The 22,728-nt window shown below is 36.9% G+C and overlaps 1 protein-coding gene and 1 long non-coding RNA gene across 9 annotated transcripts in view; one reads left to right on the top strand and one right to left on the bottom strand.

Annotated features, from left to right (window-relative positions):
* Positions 1–22,060, bottom strand: part of LOC136153399 (uncharacterized) — a 103,429-nt gene extending 81,369 nt beyond the window's left edge. Inside the window, exon 1 of the long non-coding RNA XR_010660393.1 lies at positions 21,684–22,060. This is a non-coding gene — a long non-coding RNA (uncharacterized lncRNA). The remainder of the gene's footprint in view (positions 1–21,683) is intronic.
* Positions 1–22,728, top strand: part of CASK (calcium/calmodulin dependent serine protein kinase) — a 369,874-nt gene that overhangs the window by 329,534 nt on the left and 17,612 nt on the right. For 2 of the 8 annotated variants that reach the window (XM_065915185.1, XM_065915184.1), the window contains exons 16-21: positions 118–203; positions 1,253–1,321; positions 4,119–4,187; positions 5,616–5,651; positions 7,265–7,461; positions 17,892–18,007. In XM_065915185.1, the coding sequence (XP_065771257.1) occupies positions 118–203; positions 1,253–1,321; positions 4,119–4,187; positions 5,616–5,651; positions 7,265–7,461; positions 17,892–18,007 (573 nt within the window). The remainder of the gene's footprint in view (positions 1–117; positions 204–1,252; positions 1,322–4,118; positions 4,188–5,615; positions 5,652–7,264; positions 7,462–17,891; positions 18,008–22,728) is intronic. The other 6 variants (XM_065915189.1, XM_065915188.1, XM_065915187.1 and 3 more) reach the window with 3 other exon arrangements.

Here is a 22,728-nt window from a genome sequence, read left to right as displayed (position 1 = left end):
ATATTAGCTTTCAGTATTTAGCTTAATTTTTAAAAATTACTTACCTTGCTGACTTTGGATTTTATTATTATAAAAGTATATATCATTTCATGTTTATAATTTTGTGTAATTTCTTAGGTACACTTCATGTCGGAGATGAAATTCGAGAAATCAATGGCATCAGTGTAGCCAACCAAACAGTGGAACAGCTGCAAAAAATGCTTGTGAGTAAATGAAAGTCTCTTTTCCTGAAATCGACTTTCAGCTCATTAACTTGTTTATTAAATAAGGGGTATTTTTTTTGTAGTCTGGTACCATCATCTGTGTGGACTTGTGTAACATTCATAGAAACTGAGAACTAGAAAAATGTTTACATGCAGCAGAGCTTAGAAACATTTTGCCCATTTTCAGCAGTATGGGCTTGAACATTCTCCGTTCAGTCCTTTGTCTCCTGGTTCTTAGTGAGCTGATGTTTAAAGAAAACCTTTGCAGTTGTGCATACTTGTGAATTAGTTTCTCACTGACCTCAACTCTGCTGACATCAGCAGTGTCAGAAGTCTCTTTCCTGTGTAGCTGAGTCATAGCCAGCTATATGGGATTTCTCTATAGAGCAGGGGAAAGGAAAGTCATGGTAGACCAGGCCATTTTTTACCATATATATCCAAAATTGGTGTTCAAATTAGGCTTTGGATTGGGGCGGGCTAGGGGCTGCAGAATGACAGGTCCTGGCGAGCAGAGGGAGATGTTTAGACCTCTGGTCCTGCACCTTCTTCCCACCACAGTATAGCAGCCTCCTGACCTATTTATATCTACTTAAGGTACAATAAGCACCACAGTCACTGACAGTCAAAACTAAGGCCTAAATTATGAAATAAAAAGCAGATTTTATGGAGTACACCATCATCATGTAGCCTCCCAAATATAATTCTTACATAATTACTTGTTCTGTAGTCCATTTCAACTTGTATTCACTTTCGAAAGGCATGTCACTTAGAGTTGCCTCCGCATCTGTGAAAAGATCCCCATCAGAGGTCTGGCGCGCCACTGCTGTGTGAACAGGGCAGTCAGCCTTGACTCTGCAGGGCTGTTCCCAGGAACAGCCTCCTTTGTTACTGTGAGCAGTTCCTGCTTTTGTAACTCGGTTTCGTTTTTAGGCCCCTGCGCTCTCAGCTGGCTTGCACTAAATACCCCCAAAACGTTTTCAGTGGTTTCTTACGTGTTGTTGTGTGCAACATTTGTTTGTTCAAAGAGCTCTCCTTTCTGTTTCCTCTAGCGGGAAATGCGGGGGAGTATCACCTTCAAGATCGTGCCAAGTTACCGCACTCAGTCATCGTCCTGTGAGGTAATAGCTCTAACGAAACACCCCATCTCCTCTGGGTTCTTAACTAACTGTCTGCTGATGGCTGAATGTTTTGGCTTCTTCTGGGAAATTGTTTCTGCCTGTGCTGTTGATCACTGCACACCAATTTTACAACAAAGATAACGGAACAGAGTAGGTCCCACCCACCTACTCATCCCTCTTCCACGGGGTTCTTCTCCACCTGAACTTCCTGCAGGCTGGAAGCGAAGCAAAATACATAGAGAGAAGCTCCAAATAATGACAGAGGTTTAATAAAGAATGAGTCTCTGGAGGAAGATGAAAGATCATAATTGCAATAATTTTTCCAGGAAGTATATATTCACTTCCCTTGTTAAGAAATCACATTAGATAGTTCTTCTTTCCAAGAATCTGAAAAGTGGTCTATTTCTTGTTAAGATAGAGTTATTCAAGTAATTCTGACAGGTCTCTAGATGGATTTTAAGCCTATGAGGAATTGATAACTGATGTTATTAGCAGAATAGAGGTTTTTGCAACGTTCTGTGAAATTGTTTAAATTGGAATGCTGTCTGACTTTTAAACAAGTAAGTGTTCTAGAGTAATACAAACCCCAAGTTCCTTTCTTACAGTAGGCTTATCCTTGAGAAACTGTAGCTTTCCCAACCTATATTCAGTTTGCTATTGGTTAGCAAGTGAGACTCAAAAATCATTCTTTTTATATTTGGAAATATGAACCAACCTAAGTGAGGGCATCCTTTGGTCATTGCACCTTCAGTTTGAATATTTTTTTCTGAAGCTCGCACTTTCATGTGCACCTTCCAAGTATGTGTAACATCAGTATGAAGTACACATTTCCTCCAGTGAATGTTTAAGACTGGCTGGCAACTCATTGGAACTCATCTTGAAAATTGAATTTGTACTTAGGAGAAGTTGAGGGAGAAATTATAATATTTCTTCCTGTCTCTAGTAGTGATGTAAATTTCACAAGAAAAATCAGAGGCTTCCTGTTTTTCCTAAACCTATTGAAGATATGTATAAGAATTTGTAGTTTCGTCAAGTATATTTTTAGTGAGCCATGACAAGTGGGGTTTCTGTTATATCAAGTCTTGAGCTCCTCTTGGTGGCTTTTTATGGAACTTCAGTTATATTTCAAAACAAAAGACAGAACTCCTTCTGTTCCAGGATTCATAGTTTTGAAATTTGTTACCTAATACACAAACCTTGCTGGAAAAGAAAAACTGTCACATGCATCTTTAATGTCAAGCATTCTGATATTCTAAAATCATAAGTGGTCCTCATACCATTTCACATTTTGGAAGAAATTTAGTAAATGCGATTGGTTTTTGTCTTTTTGGCTCACTAGCCAGAAGATAGTGTTAGTTATTAATATAAGTTTCTCTTGTGTTTTTGAGTGGTTGAACTGGTTTTGAGGTGGGACCAGTAGAACACATATAAATGCTATGCTCTTAAGTAAAAAGAGCCCCCTCTTACCTTCTCAACCTCTGAATAGTAGGAATAAAGGTACCTCCCCCACCAGTCTCTTTGCCTCTCCTGTCCTCTGGCAGAGTTCAAGCCTGTGGTTGAATTCTTCCCAGCTACAACAGTACTTCCTAAAGAAAGGCTCTCTGGCTACCTACCTCAGCATCACCCTGGCCATTGGTAAAAGCGGGGACCCCCACCCCACGCCCTGGCCCTACTGACATAAGTCTCTGGGGGTGGCACCTAGACATTCTACTCACTAACATCTGAGAATCCTCATCTAAGGGATCCCATTATTTAAAAGCCAACAGGTTCCAGAAGTTTTCTTTAAGTCTTCTAGAAAAAGCAAATGTCTTTTGAGCAGACCTGCACATTTCAAAGATTTCCAAGAACTCAACTAAAATTTTAAATACTTTCATCCTCTCCTTGTTTTAACATTATAGTTGATTTGGACAAGGGAGTGGAGCCTGGAAAGGATTTTGAATGTGTCATATAGTATAGTTGGCTGTGGCTGCTGGAATCTTTGCCAGAAGTGTAATGTTTGTAGAGGCTCAAGATTATTGTTTTAATTAATCTGCTAAAATATTCTTAAATAATAAAGGTTTCTTCTCTGGTCTATAACTGTCTTTTACCCTTATTAGTAATATCTAGCCTAGAAAGATTCTAAGGTGATTGCAACATAAGAAGTCTTTTTTGAGGTTCACTTTACTTCCCTGGTGGCTCAGACGGTAAAGCGTCTGTCTACAATGCGGGAGACCTGGGTTCCATCCCTGAGTCGGGAAGATTCCCTGGAGAAGGAAATGGCAACCCACTCCAGTACTCTTGCCTAGAAAATCCCATGGACGGAGGAGCTTGGTGCATGCTACTGTCCATGAGTGACTTCACTTCACTTCAAATTGTGTCATTCAGTAATTTTTGATACTGAAGTACCTAAAGATTATTAAATACTTTTAAAACCTAATTTTCAATTTAAAAAGATATGCAACTGGGATCTTTAGCACAATGTTATAGTAATCTTTGTCAGTTTACAGTAGTTGATAGGATTTGAATATCAAGTCACCCTTCAGGTTCTCATTTTAAAAAAGCAAAGGTTATAGAATGTTAGAGACAGTAAAGAAATGATTAATGAATGACACGGTCATCACTTACAACATGTGAATCTTCAGACTGCACAAACATTTTTTCATGCTTCTCTGAAATCATGCAAGTAAGTCAGTATGGCACCTTTACAGCTAAAACCTCAAAGGAAATGGTTGTCAGACTGTGGTTGTAACTGTTGATGTGAATATCTCTTGTTTCTGTGCTGGTGTTCTGTGTTAATGAACCTTGTGTCTTATTTCAGAGAGATTCCCCCTCCACTTCCAGACAGTCCCCAGCTAATGGTCATAGCAGCACTAACAATTCTGTTTCGGTAAGAACTCTAGCTCCACACAGCAAAGTGTGACAATTTTGTTGGTGCCACCTGCCATGAGTGTTCTAGTTACATGTGTTCAGTGGAAATATTGTCTTCTGCCGATATACAAGGCTACTACAGCTACAATGCAGTTTACACCTGGAAAATCTTGTTCTTCTCATTGAAAATACCTTTCATTAGTTAAATTTGAAGAAATGTAGTTCCAGACTGCTTTGGTCATTCTCAAAATATTTCTGTGTCACCCAGCTACTGTCTATGACTTTGCTCAAAGTTATGCAGAGGATGTAAATGGAAATTTGTTGAAATTTCTCAACTTTTTTTTTCACTTGAGAAAGATAAAGAAATGTAAGAATTTTGCAGAGTAGGAATTTGGGTATTCTCGGGCTTTGTAGTTGTCTATTCTGAGTGATATCAGCAACATGTTTAGTTTCCGCTATCTAAGTTTACGAATTGGTGTGCCCTCTGTTATTGTGGTACGTGCACATACTTCTGTGAATTATAAGCCTTGCCTGGATATGAAAAGCAAAAGGAACTGGCTTCAAACTGCACTTAAGCCACGCTATTATCACATCTTTAACACAAAGTACTTTATATTTTGACTTGAACTTGGAATTTTACTTTTTTTCAGAACTATCCATTTTGGAAAGTAAAAAGAATTGTTTTTAATTTACGTAAGCAAATGGGAGCACTTATAGGTGCAGGTGTGTGAATTTTTGAAATATTTTGAAATAACAAAATCTCTTAAGTTGCTGATATTGCTGTTAAAAGTGAGAGTTCTAATGATACAGCAGTATCACTCTTTTCCTATTAACTTGCCCTTTTAAATATATCATTTTTATGAGGTAAATTTGTAAATAATTTGAGATAATTTATAAATAATTTGAGATCACCTCAGATGGAATGATATAAGTAAGAGAAATGTTAGAAAATTTCCTGTGACTTTTATTTGCAACTTCAAAATAGGCTACCAAAGGAATTCATTTATAATAGTTAACATTTAACAACTCTTAAGATGGTGAAAAATCCATACAACCATTGAATTTTTCAAAATCTTAAATGGTTGCAGTGACTAAGTCGAAAAGGGCAACAGCTCTTTTGAGTTTTGGGGGGGAGGGGTTTTAAATAGGCTGTTTCACTTGCAGTGGCTTTTGTGTTGAAGATGCTGAGTTGTTTCTTAAGAACACATTTCTCTCTGCTTAAATTTACCTGCTTTCTTCAGCTTGCTGCTAAATGGCCTGGGTTTGATTTTTTTTTTTTTTTTTTTGATAACTCAACATTTCTGAGAAATGGAATAATGTATATTATCTCTTTACAACTTAAATCTAGCTCATTTTTTTAACCATAATGTAACAGAACACACAAATTACCTTGTACTCTTTGAAAAGTAAATGAAAATTTTTCTCCTGGGTTGGCTTTATTCTACAGGACTTGCCATCAACTACCCAACCAAAAGGACGACAGGTGAATAGATATCCTCTATAGAAACTTCTCTAAACTGAGCTGCTAATAGCCAATCCTTTATTAACCCTTTCCATCCCATAATGTCTGCATTTTGGACCATAACATTTGAGCATTGAGAGCTTGTACCATTTCATTTTAACACATTACACATGACTAATTCTCTATAAGGATTTTTTCCCTAACATCCTTGTAGCTGTGATGGTTATTGTAATTTCAACCTGATCATTTTGTGTTGATGGTTAAGAATTCAGCCTTTGGGGATCTTAAGGGCCTGCCTCTGGGGTGGAAATAAATTTTTAAAGGCTGCAAAATTCTTCAAATTCTAAGAATAACTAAAATGTACATGCCAATGAACATTTTTAAGCAATAATTATCTGAAGTTTGAAGGTTTTTTCTTAATTTATATCTGCATGTGTATTTCTAAAAGCTGTATACAATGGGAAAAAACAACAGAAAAATCCTGGCTTTATGTCCTAATCAGACATGAAAAGTTAAGTGCTGCCTGAGACAAGCAACTTTTATTTGCTGGCACTTCGAGTATAAATTTTAGGTGCAAATACAGAGACTTATAACTTTTATAGGCTGGATTTCTGAAAAGAAACAAACAGAATAATAACACAATAGTTTCAAACCCTTCAGGTTGGTTTTACAGTGACTTTAATATTAATATTCAAATGTAATTTCAAGATAGAAATTTTATGGAATTTTTCTTGAAATGTGCTGTTAAAAGTAATCAAATTGGGAGTTAAGATTTGCATAAACTAGCACCTGATAGAAATCACTCAGATGATGCAATACTGAATTTCTAGCACCTTGTTTTACGTTATTTAGAAATCCAGTAATTCATAACTGCGATAACCCCTTGTATGCTAATCTGTTTCCTTTTATATTTACTAGTTACATTTACATATAATAAAACTCAGAGCCTTGAACTATCCATCTTCTGAAGCTCTGTGCAGATTTTAAGTGTTACATTGGCAAACGTAGGATTTAAATTCATTTTTCTTCTCTAAGAGTAAAATGCAAATATAAAGTAGAAATGCTATTTGAAAAATAAAACTACCTTTAAATGCTTGTTTAAAATGTTTGAATTACAGTTAAGTTTATCAGCAGCGTGTAGACACACTGCCAGTTGTCATGGAGGCATTTTATAGCACGTTCCCAACACTGAGTTCTTGCTAGTTTCGTATCGTGCTGCTTTAGGGTTAAAACCTTCCCTGAATGCTTGTGGTTATGGCTTAAAGCCTGCCATGTGATCATGACAACTTACCCATAATATCAACTACATATATGCAGATTTTCAAACGGTAAGCGTATTTCACTATAATTTTAAGCCTATTCTGTTATAGTAAAAGCAGAAATTAAGTCTTTATTGAACAAGTATCTTAAGTGTTCTATCCAAATAAAAAGAGCAGAGATTTGTAACTGTACACATCAAAAATAGTACATTGTTCTAGTGGTAGCAGTTTTTTGTGTTGTATTTCCATGCATCATATTTGTGTTCACCATCTAATGTCCTGTTCGTATTGTAGTGTTAGTCTGTGGTTATTCAGTTAGAGCTGTTTTCTTTCGTATCACCATGGCATTTTTTCTTACAAACTCCTGTTTTATAGATCTATGTAAGAGCACAATTTGAATATGATCCAGCTAAGGATGACCTCATCCCCTGCAAAGAAGCTGGCATTCGATTCAGAGTTGGTGACATTATCCAGATTATTAGTAAGGACGATCACAATTGGTGGCAGGGTAAACTGGAAAACTCCAAAAATGGAACGGCAGGTCTCATTCCTTCTCCAGAACTTCAGGAATGGTATGTCTGTGTTGTGTTCTTTTGGTTTCTCATATAAACGAAGCCTGGTGAGCCATTTTTCACCTTTATATTTTGCTGTTTTATAGGGTAAAACCTGTTTAATATATTCTTTGCTCTATTAGCCAAACACAATTCAAGTGAGTCTGCCGAGAATTCTCAGTTGTCAGCCCCAAATGAGCTCCTATTTATAGTCAGGTCTTTGTTTCACACAGAAGGAGAGGAAGGTCTACAGAGAGGCTGAGTCGGGTCATAGTCACATCATGATCTCTTAGCAGAGCCCTGTACGCCTGTATGCTGTTTCCAGCCTTTTAGAATTGCATTTTTTTTAATGTACCCTCTTTGCCCCTCCACATGCTCTCACCAACCCCATTCCACTCCACCACCAGTGAAAACCTCAGATGCCAGGATTCACTGTCACTCCAGGTATTTAAAGTGTTTCACTATTAGAAGGGAGACAGAAGCTTCGTTCTTTACCCTGCCAGGCCTTTAAAAATGTGTGTCTGTTAGAAAGTTTAAGCTTTGAAAGCAGGTTAAAATCAGCAGTTTTCAGACATGTTTTTAACTGAGAGGAGTCAGGGATTACTGTATAGTTTGGTAAAATCTATTTCTGTTATTAATGTTATAATTTGCTGTTTTTTGAAAAATGCTGATAGTTTTACCTTTGTCTGTACTTTGGCAATATATATCAGAAATCTAGTGCCAAAGAGATATCTTCAAAAGAAAGACCTCTTCATATACAAAATATTTATTTGAACCTAACTAAAAGAGATTAAAGGCATCAAGTTCATAGACGCATAGTTTTTTTCACCCAGTTTTTTACTAATTAAAGGGATTTTTCAGTTAATCTTTTTTTTTTAGTTAATCTTTTTTGCTTGATCACTTCTTTCAGCTATTCCAGGGTTCCCAAAAATACTTTTAAATTTAGCACATTGGAGCTAAGAACTTCAGATGCCATCATTTTATACTAGGAAACATAGGCCCACATAAAGGAAGTAGAAGCCTTCCCCCTGATGCCATCTTTGGGTCCAGTCTTCAAAAAACAGTTTAAGTATTAGTGAGAGGACAGTGATGTCTAAGTCCTTTTTGCTAGTGATGTTATTATGTTAGCACTGATATTTACATTTTACAAAATGTGTTCTTGAATGTTGCCATTTATGAATGTCTCTCGAAAATATTTATGTAGATTCTAGACCTCTTCTCCCTGGTCAGATCATTTGTATAAATTATGTCTCACCAATACTTAGAACTCTTAAGTCCTCTGGGGGAAGCCTGAGAAATGACAGTGGAAAAAAAAAGGAAAGAAATGATAGTGGAAAAGCAGATTTGCTTCCTATTTCCTATAATGGTAGACTAGATTGTCTGGACCAATCCTCCTGGTAGAAAAAAATGAAAAGTGCTGCAGAAAATATGTTCTTGAAAATTACCTTAAATGCACTGAGTACTGAGTACCTGAAAAGGTATTGGGGAACTCAGTGACCAATTTTTATATGAAAGCCATTAATCAGAGCGGTAAAAATGAGAGTTCCAAATTGGTCCACTTTGCCATGAGGGCATTTCTATTACTAAGAACTTCTCTACCAGAGGACCAAGGTTAAGACCCAGTAAGGCCTCTAGAAGTAGGAGAATCAGTTAAGAGACCCATCCCACACTGTCAGGACTGCAAAAAGCTATACCCCTAGATTAAGAGCAAACTGATAAGCATTCCCTTACTTCCCTTCCACACCAGGGGACTGTAGAGAAGGATGCCTTGTCAGTGAGCAGAGCAAAAGGAAAACAAAGTTCCCCTGAAAACATTGTGGCCACTGGTCTATAAATTTGCACCCAGGTACATATAGCCTGGGACAGCCAGGGAAAGTCCAGCTATGCACTTGATGTGAGGTTTCTTATTTACTAATACTTCCATATATCAGTTATAGACAAATGAAAGTCTCTGAAGGAGAGCACTTTTATCCTAGGGCTCCTCCCGACCACCCACAGCATGGACTTTCTCCAGGGCAGTGACCAGCAAGTCAAAATACGCAGGTGCACATAGAAACCAGTGAGCAATTACAGACACCAGGAACAGACTCAAACCTGCATCATAAATTGGAATTAGAAGACCAAGGTTTTTCAGTAATATGCTTCTATGAAGACCTACAAGACCTTCTGGAACTCACACCAGAAAAAAAAGATGTCCTTTTCATCATAGGGGAATGGAATACAAAAGTAGGAAGTCAAGAGATACCTGGAGTAACAGGCAAGTTTGGCCATGGAGTGCAAAATGAAGCAGGGCAAAGGCTAACAGAGTTTTGCCAAAAGAATGCACTGGTCATAGCAAACACCCTCTTCCTATGACACAAGAGATGACTCTACACATGGACATCACCAGATGGTCAATACAGAAATCAGATTGATTATATTCTTTGCAGCCAAAGATGGAGAAGCTCTGTACAGTCAGCAAAAACAAGGCCGGGAGCTGACTGTGGCTTAGATCATGAACTCCTTACTGCAAAATTCAGACTTAAATGGGAGAACATAGGGAAAACCACTAGGCTATTCAGGTACGACCTAAATCAAATCCTATACAATTATACAGTGTAAGTGACAAATAGATTCAAGGGATTAGATCTAATAGACAATGCCTGAAGAACTATGGACAAAGGTTCGTAACACTGTACAGTAGGCGGTCATCAAAACCATCCCCAAGAAAAAGAAATGCAAAAAGCTTGTCTGAGGAGGCCTTACAAATAGTTGAGACAAGAAGAGAAGCAAAAGGCTAGAAGAAAAGGAAAGATATACCCATTTGAATGCAGAGTTCCAAATAGCAAGGAGAGATAAGAAAGCCTTCCTCAGTGATCAGTGCACACAAATAGAGGAAAACAATAGAATGGGAAAGACTAGAGATCTCCTCAAGAAAATTATAGATACCAAGGGAACATTTCATGCAAAGATGGGCTCAATAAAGGACAGAAATGGTAAGGACCTAACAGAAGCAGAAGATATTAAGAAGAGGTGGCAAGAATACACAGAAGAACTATAGATCTTCATGACCCAGAAAACCACGATGGTGTGATCACTCACCTAGAGCCAGACATCCTGGAATGTGAAGTCAAGTGGGCCTTAGGAAGCGCCACTACAAAGCTAGTGGAGGTGATGGAATTCCAGCTGAGTTATTTCAAATCCTAAAAGATGACGCTTTTAAAGTGTTACACTCAATATGCCAGCAAATTTGGAAAATTCAGCAGTGGCCACAGGACTGGAAAAGGTCCATTTTCATTCCAGTCCCAAAGAATGCTCAAACTACCACACAATTGGACTCATTTCACATGCTAGCAAGGTAATGCTCAAAATCGTTCAAGCTATGCTTCAACAGTATGTGAACCGAAAACTTCCAGATATTAAAGCTGGATTTAGAAAAGGCAGAGGAACCAGAGATCAAATTGCCAACATCCATTGGATCATAGAAAAAGCAAGAGAATTCCAGAAAAACATCGACTTCTGCTTTACTGACTATGCTAAAGCCTTTGACTGTGTAGATTACAACAAGCTGGAAAATGGGAATACCAGACCACCTTACCTACCCCTCCTAAGAGACCTATATGTAGGTCAAGAAGCAACAGTTAGAACTGGACATGGAACAACAGACTGGTTCCAAATCGGGAAAGGAGTACGTCAAGGTGGTATATTGTCACCCTGGCTATTTAACTTATATGCAGAGTACATCATGTGAAATGCAAGGCTGGATGAAACACAAGCTGGAATCAAGATTGCCAGGAGAAATATCCATAACTTCAGATATACACATGGCACCACCCTTATGACAGAAAGCAAAGAGGAACTAAAGAGCCTCTTGATGAAGGTGAAAGAGGAAAGTGAAAAAGCTAGCTTAAAACTCAACATCAAAAAATGAAGATCATGGCATCCAATCCCATCACTTCATAGCAAATAGATGGGGAAACAACAGAAACAGTGAGAGAGTTTATTTTCTTGGGGTCCAAAATCACTGTGGATGGTGACTGCAGCCTTGAAAATTAAGACACTTGCTCCTTGGAAGAAAAGCAATGACAAACCTAGACAGCATATTAAAAAGCAGAGACATTACTTTGCCTACAAAGGTCCATATAGACAAAGCTATGGTTTTTTCAGTAGTCATGCATGGATGTGAGAGCTGGACAATAAAAAAGGCTGAGCACAGAAGAATTGATGCCTTCGAACTGTGGTGCTGGAGAATACTCTTGAGAGTCCCTTGGACAGCAAGGAGATCAAACCAGTCAATCCTAAAGGAAATCAACCCTGAATATTCATTGGAAGGACTGATGCTGAAGCTCCGATACTTTCGCCATCTGATGTAAAGAGCCAACTCATTGGAAAAGACCCTGATGCTAGGAAGAATTGAAGGCAGGAAGAGAAGGGGACAACAGAGGATGAGATGGTTGGATGGCATCACTGACTCAGTGGACATGAGTTTGAGCCAACTCCAGGAGATAGTGAAGGACAGGGAAGCCTGGCATGCTGCAGTCCATGGGGTCACAAAGAGTCAGACATAAATGAGTGACTGAACAAAAATTCTTAAAAAATATCTTCAGAGTATGGAGGGAGGGATGAATGGCATAACAGATTTGAAATAGAACCTAAAGGAATTTCCAAGGACAAAAAAAATGCACTAACAAAAACTCAGTGGCCACACACCTATTACAATTTTTTTTAATTTCTAAAATTTTTTAATTAAAAAACTTTTCTAAATTTTTTTAAATTTGTAAACATTTTTTAATGTTTTCATCAACAGGTCAATGGATAAACAAATTATGGCATATCCATACAATAGGATGCAGTTAAAAGAAAGGAACTATTGGTAACACACAACAAAATGAGTGAAACTCAAAAGCACTAGGCAAAACAGAGAACATACTATAATTCCCTTATATAAAACTCTAGAAAATCAAAACTAACCTTTAGTTCCTAGGGATCTGTAGGAGGGAAGGAGGGATTACAGAAGGGCATAAGAAAAGTCCTGGGATGATGAAAATATTTGTTGTTTTGATTATGATGATGGTTTCATGGGATGTATAATATTTCAAAACTGAAATTTTATACTTTATATATTATGTTTAGTTTACTGCAGGAAAAACTGAACTCAGTAAAGTTGCAAAGACTATAGAGGGAGAAAGGAATTCTAACTAGGATAATGAGGAAGAGGCCCACTGGACAGTATGTTCCTTGAGATGTTGAGTAGGACTTTGGCGATACAAGAAGATATTCCCAGCTGAGGGGAAAAAGAATTCCTTGTTGGAAAAGTGAATTGGTCTCTAGAATGTCATATGGTAGACATGTAATGCTAATGAGAAAAATTTGAAACAATACTATCAGCCAAACCCGAAAGCTTTGTTTAGATGTGATGCTACCAAATTAAATTTTTCACATTCTCCAGATGAGAAATCAATTTTTTTTAACCCAAATACCTTACCTTCTTTATCCTTGGTAAATTTCATCTTGCTTGACAAGGCCCATCAGTCTAATCCTTGGATATGATTTGAGTCCCTGAATCTGTCATCCCTTCCCTTGCCTACTAGATCCTCATCCAAGTCAGCAATAAATGTTAAACATGTGTTTGAAATTTCCTCCATGTTGACCTAAATTCTAATAGTTTCCTTGCACTTACAGAGCTAAAAGAAATAACATTCATTTCCTGAGTGCCTGGTAAAAATCAGTTTCATTCCTCTCTCGTTACACCACATATGACCACACCACAAATTTTTACGGGGAACTTTTTTTAAGCTTAAAATCATTTCTTGTAAGATACTCTGTACACTATAACATAAGCTTCACAAGGTCAGGATGTTTTTTATTTTGGTCTCTTAACCTGTCAGAAATGTCTCAGTTCTGTTTAGGTTTCTAAAGAGCGTATGCCTCACAGAAGCTGTATTTATGACTAACAACACATATTGGCTTGTACTGGAAGAATTCCCAAAAGTTTCATCAGCCTCCTCTGTATGCCACTTAGGTACTATATGGAGATTGACGTTGGTACTGTTGCTGAGAGACAGTTTACGGTATTTCCCAATAAATGTCTTTCTCCTAACCAAAATTAAATACAAATAAAGCCCTCGATGAGCAAGAGAAAGAAAGAGACATGGAGGAAAGACTCTTCAAGAAAGTAGAAGAGAATGCTTCCTGACTCATTTCATGACCCCTGAATCAGCGTTACCCTGATAGAAAAATTCAATAAATTTTGAATATGGGTATTTATTATCCCTTATGAACACAGATGTAAAAACCCTCAGCAAAATATTAACAAACTGAAACTAGCAAAAGAATCTGAAATTCAGCAAACTGAATCTACCAAAAGAATAATACATCTTGACCCAGTAGAGTTTGTGCTGGGAATGCACAGTTGGTTCAACATTTAAAAACCGATCCACCATATTAACAGACTAAAGAAGAAAAATCCACAAAGTCATTATCATTAGATGCAGGAAAAGCATTTGTTAAAATCCAAAATCCATTCATAATTAAAACTCTCACAGACTGTGAAGTTGAAGGGAACTTCCTTAACCTGATTGAGAGCATCTACAATAAACCTATAGCAAACATAATTGGAAAGGAAAAAAAATTACAGGTGATAGGATTCTATGTAGAAATTCAAAAGAATCTATTAATATATATATAAACAATTACAATTAATATGAGAGTTTAGCAAGATAGCTGATATTAAAGTAAGTATACAAAATGAATTATGTTTCTATTTACCAGTAAAAAATAGAAAGTAATTTTTAAGAATACCCTGTATAACACCCTAATACTATAAAGTACTCTTGCAAAAAAAAAAAATAAAGCTCAAGTTTAATTAGACCTCTAGATCTAATTAGTTGTTTGCAAGAAATACAAAAGACAGAGGGACTTATTAAAGACACCACAGGAGTGAAATCAGAAACTGTAGGACAGACAACCAGTTTCTGCAACAAATAAATTGCAAGAAGAAAAGGGGGAGGGGGAAGAAGGGGAAACCTATAGGTTTAAAGGGAATTTAAGAATATTTAAGGAGGAAATAATACAAAGTTGGATTTTTTTTTTTTTCAAAATAATCTTAGGGTGCATTCTCAATTGTTGAGTCATGTCCAACTCTTTGTGACCCCATGTAGCCCTTTGTAGCCCGCCAAGCTCCTCTGTCCATGAGATTTTCCAGGCAAGAATCCTGAAGCGGGTTGTCATTTCCTTCTTCAGGGGATCTTCCCAAGCCAGGGATCAAACCCGTGTCTCCTGTGTTAGCAGGCGGATTATTTATCACTGCACCACCTGGGAAGCCTAATCTTAGGGTGGGTAGGTTGTAAATAACACAAAATAACCCATGAGTTAATAAATGTTGAAGCCGAGTTGTAGGTATTTAGGGTTCATTACATGGTATTATTATATATGTTTGAATTTTTCAATATTACAAATTTTTAAAAACCATTTATAAAATCTTTTTAAATCAACAACCTAGGAACAAATCTAATAAAGTTGTTCAAGACATTTAGAGGACAAATTATAAAACTTACTGAGACATTAAAGAAGACCTAAATAAATGTATAGACATACTGTATTTAGGAACTAGAAGACTTAATATTGCAAAGATATCTATTCCTCCCAAATTGATTAATAGATTCAGTTCATTCCCAACCATTTTGAAATTGACAAGCTAATTTTAAAGTTTTCATGGAAATGCACAGAATTGGGAATAGTCAAGATGCTCTTCTAGAAGAATAGAGAGGACTTGCCTCAATGATACCAAGACTTACTATAAAGCTTTGGTAGTTAAGATAATAAGGTATGGGCTTAGAAATGCTCAAATAGGCCAACTGAAGAGACCCCCTAAACACTCTCATATATAGTCACTAGTGAGGAATGAATAGACTTTTCCATAAGTTATGCTGGGATGATTAGTATCCATTGGGGGGGGGGGCGGGAAATGAGAGAAATTGACCCCTAACTTCATATCATATACAAAAAACAGTTCTGGTGTATTAAAAACCAAAACATGAAAGACAAAACTATAAACTCTTGAGAAGGTAATACTGGAGAATATCTTTAGGGACAAGGAAGGATTTACTTAAAAAGATATCAAAAATATTTCCCATAAATGAAAATATTGCTAGATTTGACTAAAAACTAATGTTATCTTTATCAAGTACTATAAAAAGGTTAGAAAGGCAAGCCACAGAGTAGAAGAAGATACCTGTAACATATATAACTAACAAAAGTGTAATATTCAGGCCATATATAAAGACTTCCTACAAATCAATGAGGAAAAGACAACTAGATAAGAAAGTAGTCTTTGAATAGGCACTTTACAAAAAAAGAACTCCAACAGCCAATAAGCATATGCAAAGGTGCTTGATCTCATTAATGATCAGTGAAATACAAACTTAAAATAGTATTATTTCACTGCTTATCCACCATGATGGCTAAAATTACAGACTGATAATACCAAATATTGACATGGAAGTGGAACAAAGGAACTCTACACTGCTAGTGGGAGAATAAGTCAGTACAACTTCATTAGAAAACAATTCATCATTTCAGTAGCATTGTATGGCATTCTGATAGTGATTTTGAATTCTCCTTATTTGTGGTTCACTCAGGGACCCCCATGTTGGCCCACAAGCAAAGTCATTAAGTAAGCAAAACCTTCTCTGGCAATATCCTGAAAGGCAAGTACTTGCTTAGATTGAACCTAAGAGAGCAACTTATTAACATTTATGCATATGTTACCAATATTGAATACTGTAATCATGTAGAACAAAATTATGATTTTTCTGAATGTAATCCTAACTGAATTCAATCATAGCTTTTTTCCCCCTACCTAGAATCTCCATGTTATAATAGTAGTACCATTTATTAGGCAACTACTATGCCTGCTACTGTAATAAAGATATTATTTACATTTCTTGTTGAAATTGTTTGCAACAGTCATCCAAGAGATAGAAAGATTAGCTGCATTAATATATGTAAATTTCCTGGAAAAACACCTAACACTAAATTGATAAAAGCTAACAATTGAGAGAGCAAGGATTCAAATCAGACTTGTCTCAACTCAAAATCTCACACTCATTGCACTGTATTTCATGACTATATGTTTACTCCTCTTCTGTGTCATCAGTTATATGTATATGTCCAAGTGATACAATGTTATTTTGTTAGAAACCTGCGTTTTTTAAACATTTCTAGGATTCTAAATTAAGGAACTTGCCAAAACAATATACCACCTAAGAGCATGGGCTCTGATGCCAAACTGTCCTCATTCTCCCGCTTATTAAGCTGTTTGATTGGGACAAATTAGGGGCTTCCCAAGTGGTGCAGTGGTAGAGAATCTGCCTGACAATACAGGAGACACAAGAGATGCAGGTTCAATCCCTCGGGTCAGGAAGATCCCCTAGAGTAGGAAAATGGCAACCCAGTCCAGTATTCTTGCCTGGAGAATCCCACGGACAGAGGCGCGTGGTAGGCTACAGCCCATGGGGTTGCAAAGAGTTGGACACAGCTGAGCGACAGAGCACATGCACACACACAGGAGAAATTAATTAACCTCTCAGTCCTTTGGTCCCCTCATCTGTAAAACAGACACAATTTCACATGCTGTTAGAAAGATGAAAATGTATCTGAGTTTCCCAGATAGCTCAGCTGGTAATGAATCCACCTGCCATGCAGGAAGCCTGGTTCGATTCCTGGGTCAGGAAGATCCCCTGGAGAAGGGATAGGCTACCCACTCCAGTATTCATGGGCTTCCCTGGTGACTCAGATGGTAAAGAATCTGCCTGCAATGCAAGAGACCTGGGTTCGATCCCTGGGTTGGGACGATCCCCCTGGAGGAGGGCATGGCAACCCACTCCAGTATCCTTGCCTGGAGAATCCCCATGGACAGAGGAGCCTGGTGGGCCACAGCCCACGGGGTTGCAAAGAGTTGGACACAACTGAGGCGACAGCACATGCACATACATGGGACAAATTAATTAACCTGTCAGTCCTTTGATCCCCTCATCTGTAAAACAGACACAATTTCACATGTTGCTAGAAAGATTAAATGAATTAATATATGTAAATTTCCCAGAAAAGCACCTAACACTAAATTGATAAAAGCTAATAATTGAGAGAGCCAGGATTCAAATCAGACTTGTCTCAACTCAAAATCCCACACTCATTGCACTGTATTTCATGACTATTATGTTTACTTCTCATCTGTGTCATCAGTTACGTGTATATGTTCAAGTGATAGAATGTTATTTTGTTAGAAACCTGCATTTTTTTTTAAACATGTCTAGGAACTTTTCGAGGAACAAACCTTTACCTGAATAATTTGAAGCATTTCTGAGGAGTTTGTTCATGCAATTCATTATTCAAATGACTGGTTTTTCTCTCTTATCAGCATAAAACTATACATTTGTGGGTTTTTCTTTTCCCCTTTCTTTGTGTGCTAGGCGAGTCGCTTGCATTGCCATGGAGAAGACCAAACAGGAGCAGCAAGCCAGCTGCACTTGGTTTGGCAAGAAAAAGAAGCAGTACAAAGATAAATATTTGGCAAAGCACAATGCAGGTAGGGAAAAGTACGACTTACTAAGACGGGTTAAACATCTCAAAGACCAAAGTAGATGTCACACCTCAATTCCGTCTTCAGAGTTCTCTATCCAAAAATGTCACCACATGAGATCTTTCATCAGCTTACAAAACTTTTAAGAAACCCCTCCCCCTTCAATTATTATGTTGCTTATATTTGCCAAATATTTTACAGAGCTCTACTTTATAGGAAGAAAATGCTATTTGTAAACAGAACTCTGGAACTCAGAGAAACCAGTACATTAAGTCCTGCCCTGAGAAATGAGAGATTGAGGGCTTGCCAAGTCACCAGGATTCTTACCTCTTGCTGAGATTGGTTTTGAGCAAATACCCTCACTCCTGGCTCCTCTCTGGCCCTAGGATATAGCCCTGTGACACATTCCTCAGGGCAAATGTGCACTCTTAACAGAGCTGTGATTGATTTGAAAGAGCACAAATGACATTAGTTCCTGTCACTAGTCTTCTTCCTTCACGGTACTTCCTAGCTCCTAAAAGACCAAGGACATTATCTTGGCCTGCCCTTCATGGTATGTTTGTCTGTTTTGAAGCTTGCATTCAACTTAAGTCAAAATAGTCACTCATTTGCTAAGAACTGAAATTAATACAAAAAACCATGCTCTGTCATTGCAGTAAAATTCCCAGAAGACTCACAGGATGTAACTTAAGTTAAAGAAACTTCATGATGATATAGAGTGGGATTTACTTACTTTTAATACCTTCTTAATATGACTCCTTTTATAAGGAACTTTTTCTGAGGAATTGCAAGCCCCAACATGGGCATTAGGCTAGTTCCCAAGGTTTCAGAAATAACTCTAACATCAAATATATAGCAAAAGAAAAAAAATCAAGTGAATGCAATCATGCATACCCAATTTGATGGTATAATATTCCTGACAAATATGAAATGCTATTTCCTCTGTAGAATGTTTTATTACCATTTACCAGGAAAAATTATTTTGAAACTCTGAATGATTCATTTCTTGATCTGAGAGTAAAAGTAAACACTTTGAAGTACTGTATAATGTGGAATGAATGTGAGTGACCACATGGCTTAATTTTAAATGGTTCAGTTAAATAAGGAATCTTTCCCATCATATTTTTATTCCAATAAAATGGATCATCTCTGATTAAGCACCACTATAGAACACTAGTCTAATAATGGCATTTTTTGCTTTATAAAGGGAAGAAATATTTAAAGTAGATTAGTTAAATATAAGTAGTTAAAACTAATTGTAAATGCTTAAGTAATACTACTTGAAGAAATTCACTATAGTATCAGCAGAATGTTGTTTAACACAAAATGTCAGTGGTTATTGCCAAATCTCCATAATCACCTTGATTTCCATCAGCTTCAAACAGGTTCAAAAGGTCTGTTGACATTACATATATATGTGTATCACCTTGTAATTTTTATATAGATGGCATTAAAATTAATTTAAACCTAGAAAAGCAAAGAAATGACCAATGAGGCTGTTAATCCATCCTTAGCTTTTTATACTGTACTGATAGAGGGCATGTAGAGATGAGTATCCAGTTTGCCAGTACTCTTTAACTCAACTCTGAGGAAAAATAAGTCAGTTGAAAAACTAGAATCTCTAAATTCTGACAAAGAATCCACTGAATAGTTCACTTAGGAATTTTACCAGAGAACCAGCATCCCATCTGGTGGTCAGTCCACTTTTTCCATTCTTTGTCCACCAGGGCGCCACTGATCTTCCATTGTTCCCATTCTCTCTGATTCATCATAGGTGGTACTTGGTGGGCCTGCCAACACACCTGTAAGCTTAATAGCCAGCCTGAGCTAGGACCAGGAGTTAGGACACCTGAGTAACCATTCAACTCAAGTAAATCATTTGACTCCTGTGGGCCTCAAAATGAGGAGACTGGGTTTTAGTCACTCAAGGATCTCTTTGCCAATTCTAAAGTTCAGTGGATCTCGGGTTATTTCATCACTGACCCTGACAAATGGGTAACGTTTAATGAAGCCAAGTACTCAGTCGGTGTCCCTTATCTAAGGGTTTAGCTCTGGTAAACGTTGCCCATTATATTGAAGGCTTTATCACCCCTGATGGAGAAGGCAGGAGCCTCATAGAGATGGAATAGGATTGCTTTTTCTCTGTCGTCTTTTAACACAACACTCCTATCCAAAACCATGGATGTATCTAAGATCTTGTAAACTTAAAATTAAAAGGAGTAGCAAAGACCACCACCACTTCTTGTTACCTGTAGCATCTTCCTAAGCAGTGGTCTTCCTCATCAAGTCCTATCTGCCACCTCTCTCCAGGTTTCTTTCCCATCACAAACCAACTCTTAGCTTTTGTTAATCATAAAGACCAGAAGAACCATTTGCTTATTACCTTGACTTTATAAGAGATGAAACTGTCAGGAAGGAAAGTCAAGTATTTTATCAGCTGTTCTGCTTTTAGCTATGATGAAAGTTTACCCTAATACATGGCATTGTTGACATAAAGAATTGCTCTAAGAGAGAAACACATACTATTGACCTCCAATAGGAAAGTAAATGCTTTGAATACTTTGAAATATCATATTTTTAAATACCAAGAACTAGACAAATGGGTTCATAGGCCACAAATCTAACTGTATTTCTGAAAGAGGTTTTCTGATTTATTCAAGAGTTGATTGTAAAATACAGTAGGGGATCTTCCCATAGTCCTCAGTAAAGTAAAATAAGGACCATTGGGATTAACATATACACACTACTACATATAAAATAGGTAATCGACAAGGACCTACTGTATAGCACAGGGAACTCAATATTTTGTAATAACCTATAAGGGGAAAGAATCTGAAAAAGAATATATATATATAAACTGAATCACTTTGCTATACACCTGAAACTAAAACATTGTTAGTCAGCTATACTTCAATTTTAAAAAGAAGTGCAACTGATTTTTATACATTGAAAAATAATTTTTAAAAAATAAGGACCATATTTTTTTTTCCTGTCTGAGAATTCTGCAACTGTTGATAGCAGGATCCAAACCTCATCATTAAATTCTGAAGTTGTTTATATTTGTAGTAAAAATGAAAGATGAGAACTTTATTAAGACCTAGAACTGATGGAAATGATAAAATACTAGAATTAATTATTTCCATTTCTGTTACCCGGAAATTCCACATGTTTAGTTAAAGCATAATTCTATTCAAACTGTTGCCTACTTCTCACTTTATATAGTGGGAGTCTGTCAGCTGAATGTGACCCATAAACAGATGTTGTTTTTTCCATACACACATAGTGTTTAAAATAATCAACTGAAAATCAAATATTTAACATAAAATCTGGGTTTCTACCTTTCCTTGAAGGAACAGAGTGTGGTAACATGGGACCCATTTCCTCCCTTAGCAACTCTAGACTGTTGAGATCCCTCTTGGATGAACACTCATTCTCTAGGATCCATTGTCTCCATGGCTCCATCCTTGCACGTGACCCATTCACTCAAACAAATTAGTTACCTGGCCAATGCAGGCATTTGTGTGTGCACTCGGCCCTGTGTTACTTGTGTTAAATTTCTCATCCAAGTGGAGGTTTGGTATTTGAAGATACTATGTGGCTTTTCCTACTGAGGCAAGGAATAAATGTTTAAGTTTTTTTATGGAAAAAGATTCTACTGGAGAGTAGTTACCTAAATACTTACAGGTGTCTTGAATGTTGAATAGCTTACAGAGGAGTCAGGACGATGTGCCAGACTGTATTTCTGAAGCCTTGGGAATAGATTTGATTATGTTTGAGTTTACAGCAAAGACATTTTCTGTAACACATAAAAAATTTTTTGTCACAAATTTGACACAAAAAGCATTGTCATGCTTCTAGAAGAACTATACTCTTTGAGGCATTGGGATTCCTCAGCAGCCCTAGGACTTCCAAAATCAGTTTTAGGTCAAGTTATTAGTACAAACTTTTTTCTTAAAGTCTTCATTAATTCATTTTTCTTAATGTTAAAGTCCTGAGCAGTGGTATTTAAATATCCTGAGAAACCCCATTTATATACATAAATATGAACAAATCTATAGAGGATTTCTACAATACCATTCATAGGTGTGCTTAAATTATGCTTATACCACAAATTAGTACTGTTGAATTTAAAAAACTATTACTTTTGTTTTCTTTAATACCGAGAACTCTAAAGACAACTGAAAGTGGCCCTGTTGACTGTTTTTTAAATAGTAAAAGTAATAGGCACATGTGATTAGAAAAGACAAAATGAAAAGCAAAAGACTTCCACACCTACACTCCCTGAAGAAGTTTTCTTGTAATGATTCCCAGACAAAACTTGTATGCATTTGCTAGTATATAAAACCCACTGACTTATTATAAGGGTATTGTTGGATTTTTTTATTAAAATGAGTTTGTTTCTTAATGTGATTTATTTGCCTTGTGTTTAGAATATTGCATGGTAAAGTTTCTTTTGTGCATATTATACTTTTATTTTACTAATATATTAAAAGCCATATTTCAATGACCCCTGTACATTTTTCATGCTGTCTTACTCCCAATGGCCTCTGTGCATGTAAGTAACCTGTTGAGTGACTGTGCCTCTTTGTTTTTGACAGTTTCCTCTCATTAAGTCCCTTTCTTTTAATCAACAAACAACTTAAAACCTTTAAAAGTTCAGTCTTGAAGTGTTCTCCTTATATTCCTTGTATGTCATATCTGAAAATATCCTCTTTTATTGTTTCTCC

The sequence above is a fragment of the Muntiacus reevesi genome, chromosome X, assembly GCF_963930625.1.
Source record: "Muntiacus reevesi chromosome X, mMunRee1.1, whole genome shotgun sequence".
In the NCBI taxonomy this organism is placed as follows: domain Eukaryota; kingdom Metazoa; phylum Chordata; class Mammalia; order Artiodactyla; family Cervidae; genus Muntiacus; species Muntiacus reevesi.
The sequence above is the reverse complement of the archived record's forward strand: the minus strand, read 5'-3'. Positions and strand labels throughout refer to the sequence as shown.